This window comes from Austrofundulus limnaeus, unplaced genomic scaffold, assembly GCF_001266775.1.
Source record: "Austrofundulus limnaeus strain Quisiro unplaced genomic scaffold, Austrofundulus_limnaeus-1.0 Scaffold629, whole genome shotgun sequence".
NCBI classification, from domain to species: Eukaryota; Metazoa; Chordata; class Actinopteri; order Cyprinodontiformes; family Rivulidae; genus Austrofundulus; species Austrofundulus limnaeus.
In genome coordinates, this window is record NW_013953031.1 from 130,741 (window position 1) to 137,719 (window position 6,979).

General features: G+C 46.7%; 1 protein-coding gene across 1 annotated transcript in view; it reads left to right on the forward strand.

Annotated features, from left to right (window-relative positions):
* LOC106531411 (uncharacterized) overlaps positions 1 to 6,979 on the forward strand; it is a gene marked incomplete at its 5' end in the record, with an annotated part of 83,511 nt that overhangs the window by 47,686 nt on the left and 28,846 nt on the right. Inside the window, 13 exon segments of the mRNA XM_014027278.1 lie at positions 410 to 637; positions 822 to 938; positions 1,045 to 1,338; positions 2,100 to 2,444; positions 2,510 to 2,688; positions 3,066 to 3,282; positions 3,369 to 3,467; positions 3,753 to 3,917; positions 4,295 to 4,642; positions 4,757 to 4,893; positions 5,213 to 5,342; positions 5,469 to 5,642; positions 5,738 to 6,975. Of these exon segments, the coding sequence (XP_013882732.1) occupies positions 410 to 637; positions 822 to 938; positions 1,045 to 1,338; positions 2,100 to 2,444; positions 2,510 to 2,688; positions 3,066 to 3,282; positions 3,369 to 3,467; positions 3,753 to 3,917; positions 4,295 to 4,642; positions 4,757 to 4,893; positions 5,213 to 5,342; positions 5,469 to 5,642; positions 5,738 to 6,975 (3,671 nt within the window).

Sequence of the window (6,979 nt, forward strand, 5' to 3'; positions counted from 1 at the left end):
GCTCATGTGTGTTAAAACACACACAGGTGTGTTAAAACACAGCTCAGAAAACACAGCTCAGGTGTGTTAAAACACAGCTCAGGTGTGTTAAAACACCGCTCAGGTGTGTTAAAACACCGCTCAGGTGTGTTAAAACACAGCTCAGGTGTGTTAAAACACAGCTCAGGTGTGTTAAAACACCGCTCAGGTGTGTTAAAACACCGCTCAGGTGTGTTAAAACACAGCTCAGGTGTGTTAAAACACAGCTCAGGTGTGTTAAAACACACACAGGTGTGTTAAAACACAGCTCAGGTGTGTTAAAACACCGCTCAGGTGTGTTAAAACACACACAGGTGTGTGTTCTCAAAGATAAACTCATTTTTCCAGCTGTTAGTTTGTTTCTGTTGGATGTAAAATGTTTTCCTCTCAGAGAGTTTTGAGCAGCAGACCTGAGGGTGACATCCAGGTGAACAACCTGAGGAGGCGGGGCCAGACTCTGTGTGACCATCAGGATGCTGATGAGGCCAGGAAGCTGCAGGTTCAGCAGACAGTTAAAACCACGGAGGAGCAGTGGAAGATGCTACTGCTAACTGCTAAAGAAGTGGAAGCTGCTGCAGCTGCAGAGATCAGCCAGGAGTCAGAGAGGAAACAGGTGGAGGTGAGCTTCTGTGTTCAGGACTGACCTTCAGGTCCTCTGTGGTTCAGTGGGCAGTTATCCAGCTGGAGAGTCACAGGTTTGATTCCCACCATGAGCACATGTCGTGGTGTCAGTGAGACGCTGCTCCTCATGTGACGGTACTTTGACTCCTCCTGACTGAAACATGTCCTCTCTGGTTCTCCAGATGAGGATGTTTGAGTCCCAGCAGCAGGACACTGATCTGTGGCTGCAGGAGCTCCAGCAGCAGCTGAGCTGTGTGAGCAGCTGGACTTCACCTGAGGAACGACTGCAGGCAGCTCAGGTGAGCTCTCAGGGTGGTCCTGCTGGGTGAGACACTCAGCAGAGACCTCTCGTTGCTGGTTTCTGACCAGCTTCAAACAAACCCAAACATTCCTCGTCTCTTTCAGTCCATCATGAGCTCAAAGACTGAAGGAGACTCCAGGATCCAGGAGCTCAGGAGTCGGGCTCAGACTTTGTGTCGTGAAGATGAAACGTTCCAGCAGAAAGCCCGAGCAGCTGAGGAGCAGTGGAGGAGCCTTCAGCAGAAGGTCAGAGAAGCTGTGAGGGAAGCTGTCCACGCTCAGCTGAGGAGCTTTGAAGCCCTGAGAGGAACCACCTGCAGCTGGCTGCAGGACAGGCAGCACAGCCTGTTCCCTGCACACGCTCAGACTGATCCACAACAGACCATCAAGTCTGCTCAGGTTAGTCTGGACTGTGCTAAAGTCTTGAGCCATGCACCCCTCCATTGTCTCGATTAGACTTCAGTTCTTCAGTCTGTCTGAAGGTCCACACAGATCCTCCTGCTTCTTCTGGAGTCTGACAAACCAAACATTTCTGCACAAAACTAAAGAAAAGTTTGTTTTTCTTTACTTAGAGAAAATAATTTGAATATTTCTTTGCTTTGATTATTTCCATCTGGTAAAAACCTGATTATACAAGAAAGTGAAATGAAAAACTCATGAAAGACCTGAACCAGAACCTGAGAACTGTGTTGTCCTTCAGGAGATTATCAGCTGGAGATCAGGTTTTCAGGATGGAACAAGAGAAATGAGACTAAAATCTGTTTCTATGACCAGGAAACAAACCTCCAACACTGGTTCATCCCTGAAGCTTGAAGCTTTTTTTATTTCCAAACATTTTAAAAAGTCAAATCACAGAGTTTTTGAACAGAAGCACATTTCTTTAAAAATGTTCAGGTCGAAAAGAAAACGTCTGAAGCTACTCTAACTTAAATGCTTCAGACAGAAATAGAAAAATATAATGATTTATCTGTTCCCTGGTGTGGAAACCTTGTTGTTTCAGCAGCAAACATTAAAACCAACAATAATAAAAGAGTTGAGTTTTATCACCAGGGTGACTGAAGACTTTTGCACAGTTCTGAGGCTTCATGTTGTCTAACAAAGCTCTGAGACGTTGGTCTCCTCTGCTGAATGATKTTTACTGTAAGCTTGTGAACCCTCAGGACATCCTGAGCCGTAAACCTGAAGGAGACTCCAGACTGATGGAGCTACAAACACAGAGCAGACATTTGTCCCAGCTGCAGGACGTGGAGGACCACCTGAAGCTAGAGGTCCAGCACAAAGTCCAAGACTGTGAGGATCTCTGGCAGACCCTCCTGCAGACCGCTGAGGAGGCTCTGAAGGAAGCTGAGGTCCAGTACTCTCTGTCCCGGGAGCTGCAGTCCTTCTGGGTCCAGGCAGACAGCTCAAAGACTTGGCTCCAGAACCTGCAGGGCCGAGCTGAGTCCATGAAGGGAGGGACTCGGAGCAGCAAGGTTCAGACAGAGGAGAGGCTGGTCACAGCCCAGGTAACCAGGTGTTCACTGCTCTCCTCACAGCTGCTTCAGTTTCTGACCTCAGGCTTTGTGTTCAGAACATCCTGAGCTCCGAGTCCCACGGTGCCGCCCAGCTGATGGAGCTGAAGAACCGAGTCCAGAGTCTCTGTGAGCACTCAGACCTGGACCARGACAAGAAGGAGGACGTTCAGAGGACAGTCAGAGACATGGAGACWCAGTGGAGGACAATTGTCCAAACTGCTGAAGAGACACAGAGGTGCAGAGTTTACTTACAAATATGTGTTTCTATAAATACTGCTGAAATACTTGTACAGCTCTTTACTTAAACTTACAAAGTATTTACTAAACAGGCTGGGCGTATGAGGGGCCGGTTAGGCCAAAATCTGTTCTGTCACATATACTGTAGTTTTTTAAAGCCTCATGGTGACTTGTCTTCTTTCTCCTCTCATTGTCTGAAAGTCAGCTCTTATTTCTAAAAACCAGAGGGTTTCCTGAGACAGTGGACCTTTGTATGGTTACTAATGCACGAGTTCAGTCAAACATTCACAGGTTCAACTCTTCACACCTGCTCTATATTGACTTTTCCACACAAACCTAATGTGGTTCTGATGTGGCCCACCTGTTACCTGTTAGACTCTTACAGACCGTGCTGGACCAGATGCTGTCCTTTGAGGTCAAACGAGACCAGGCTGAGGCCCAACTGGCTGAGCTCCAGAACCAGACGTCCAGTCTTCCACGTGTCTTCTCCTGGCCAGGCCTGGTGGAGCGAAGGCAGGCTGTGGAACAGGCCCGGACCCTCCTGAACCAGGCTAAAGCCTTGGGCCCTGTTCTGTCAGATCTGAGGACAGAGGTAGGACTCCTCAGGTGCTGGGCAGAAGTATAACTCTGTAATGGAGCAGCTGGAGACTTCTCAGTAAAAACTCTGTTTATTTGAAGGCAAAAGAGATGTTTGAAAGGACYGGAGACCAGAGTTGGACAGATTTGTCCTCAGCAGCTAAAGAAGAATCCATCTCTGCTCTGGAGACAGAACTAACTGTGAGTTTATCACAGACTCTGTTTTATCACATGTTGTTCAGGTGGAGCTGTGTTTTCATCGTTGATTAACTTTAAATTTGAGTTATTTAAGAAGCTCTTCTTTTAGAGAAAATGAATTTAATGTTTTCTTTCCTGCTGATCCCTGTGAGTCAGGGACTCTTCCTGGGGTCCAACATGAAAACATATCAATTAAAATAATCCAAAACATTTCAACACAAAACAACAGGATGTCATGAAACCATCACAGTGTGGCTCTGCAGTGAACCTGCTGTTTCCTGCTGGCAGGATGTGCTGGACCATCTGGGGAAAGGGGTTGTGGCGGAGCGGCACTTCACTCAGCTGATGGAGCAGCACAAGGCAGCTCAGGATTGGCTGAGGGAACACGTCAGAGTCCTGGGACCGCCTCCAGCTGACAGACAGGCTCTTCAGAACACCACCAGCACCCTCAAGGTTCAAACACTGTTTCAGTTCGCTGACAGTCGATAAATCTCCACACCATGGCTGATCCTTTAGCATTAGCTTGGATTAGCTTGTTTTATTTGCTCAGGCTGCAATGCATTATGGTCTGTTTCCAGTGATGCAGAKCCAACTGGTGTACAGGCCTGCTTCTGAGCCACGGCAGCAGTTTTCAGTTTCAGCTGACTCATGATGTATGCCACTGTGTAGTAAAGAACTGAAAGTTAATTTCTTCATTAAATCTGTCAAGAAATGAACACAGGCCAAATCATCACCATCTTTTACAGCTGACATTTTTCTGTCTAACCTGCAAAGTAAAGAAGATTTTTGTAGCTTTACACTAAACTCTCCCTGTCTCCCTCTGGATCCAGGCTCTGCTGCAGACACTCGACAGAGAGCATCGAGAGATGAAGGACCTGGACTCTGCCAAGGACACTTTGTTGAGCTTCTGCAGCCCTGGAGGTCAGGACGCTCTGACCCTGAAGGTCAGCCAGCTCCATGACCTCTGCAGCAGCTCGGAGCAGGAGGTGAGGCAGCAGCTGATCACCTGCGAGGCGCAGGTAGAGGAGACGGACCGTCAGCTGGCTCGGGTTTCTGAGGGTCTGAAGGAGGCGGCARCAGCTCTGCAGTGGGAGCTGCGCTCTCTGGACCAGGCTCTGAGTTACAGCGAGCCTCAGGACAACATGGCTCAGCTGCAGCAGCACTGGAGCAGCCTGCAGGTCAGAAAAGCACTGCAGCCTTCCTGCTGGGTCAGAAAACATGGACTGCAGGAAGGAACCATTAACTGTGTGTGTGTGTGTGTGTGTGTGTGTGTGTGTGTGTTTTTCTCTTAGCATTGTGAGAAATCTCTGGATGATTTGGGTCAGAAAGTTTCTAACCTGCAGCAGGAAGTGACCTCATCATCTTCCACCAATGAGCTACCAGCAGACGTCATGAGAACTGTTGAATGTTTGTGTCAACAACACACCAGGTGGGCAGCTGGAGTCTACCTGCTGAACCTCAGCCTACATCCAGACCGGAACACTTTCACATCTTCAGTCAGGACTTCTCACAAGCTTCTTCACTTTCATTTTAATTCTTCTGTCAGCAGCCGGCCTCACAGGGTCTTACATCAGTGCTCTGTGTCATTTTTAGTTTGAATCAATCGGCTTTAACTGCATGTTCTCACAGACTTTATCTCACACAGCCATGTGTTTGTTATAGTGCAGTTCTTTCTAAGAGAAGTGCAAACACAGTACGATTTCCATAAAGACAATCCAACCTCCTGTTCTCCTTCATTTTGTTGCCAGTTTAAAGTCCAGGCTGAGTGAACATCAGGAGAGCTGCAGCAGAAACACAGCTGGGTGTCTGAAGGACAGTCTTTATGCTCTGCAACAATGGAACCAGAGCAAACCAGCAGATTCAGCTTCTGCCATTCAGGTTCCTTTGGTTTTTACGCTTTTTCCTAACAACTACTCCAACTCTGATTAAATATTTAATAAGTCAGCTCCTGCTTTAACTGCTTCACCAGAAAACTGCTCAGTTATTGTCTCTTGCTGGCTTTAGGTGTCCTTACAAGAAGCAGAAAGGTTGCAGCACAGCCTGCAGGAGGCCTTCTCCCACCATCATTTTCTATCAGCCTGTTTGACAGTCGAGCTGTTCCAAACCCTGCAGAAAGACAGTTCAGAGTCCTGCAGACAGGCAGACCTACACAAGTCTTCTCTTACTCACAGATTGAAGGTAACTCATTCCAATTAAATATTTATATTAAATATAAAACACACAACTTCATCATGATAATGTGTAATAAATGTTTCTTTGTTGTTTCATTCAAGGAGCTTGAGAGGAACAAACAGGCAGTGGATGTTTTTCCTGAAAGTCTGCAGGAAACAAACAGATCTGTTGTGGCACCTCCACGGAAAAGCAAACAATTGACTGAGAAGTGTCAGATTAAAGCACAACAAAACATTTCTTTAACTGACAAACTTACACCTGTTCAGGGTGACTCCTCAATTGCTGTTGAGTCCGTACAGATTGAAGTTCAAACCCAGAAATCCAGAGAGGAAGCAGTCGGAGAAATTACAGGAAATGAAGGTGTGAAAAAAGAAACGTCCCTTGTACCATCCAGGAAGAAGTCAAAGTTATCAGTCAGAGAAAAGGAGGCTCCCAGCCAGAAGACAGAGTCTGACCTGATGAAAAGTTTACCTGATGAGCAGAATCTCCCTCCATCCTCTGCTGCTCAGTKCATCACAAAACAAGATGAGAACAGAACTCAAACTGCTGCTGAGGCAACAAGTCCAAATATGTCCTCAGACAAATCTGCTGCACAACATGAAGAGCTTTCTGAGACTCAACTGTCTGTGGTTACAGTCACCAAGACTGAGTCACTGTTTGGTCCAGGCAGGTCAGAAAACAATGATCAACAACACAAAATTTTACCTCCCAGACGTAAAGCAAAGACTTCAAAACATCCACCTAAACATCTGGATCAGCCAACTGCACAAAGAGAGGAACTCAAACAACCAGCTGCACAATCAGAGGAACTCAAACAACCAGCTGAACAATCAGAGGAACTCAAACAACCAGCTGAACAAATAAAGGAGGAACTCAAACAATCAGCTGCACAATCAGAGGAACTCAAACAACCAGCTGCACAAATAGAGGAACTCAAACAACCAGCTGCACAATCAGAGGAACTCAAACAACCAGCTGCACAAACAAAGGAGGAACTCAAACAACCAGCTGCACAAATAAAGGAGGAACTCAAACAACCAGCTGCACAATCAGAGGAACTCAAACAACCAGCTGCACAAACAAAAGAGGAACTCAAACAACCAGCTGAACAAACAACTGAGGAACTCAAACAACCAGCTGAACAAACAACAGAGGAACTCAAACAACCAGCTGCACAAACAACTGAGGAACTCAAACAACCAGCTGCACAAGTAAAGGAGGAACTCAAACAACCAGCTGCACAAACAACTGAGGAACTCAAACAACCAGCTGCACAAGTAAAGGAGGAACTCAAACAACCAGCTGCACAAACAAAGGAGGAACTCAAACAACCAGCTGCACAA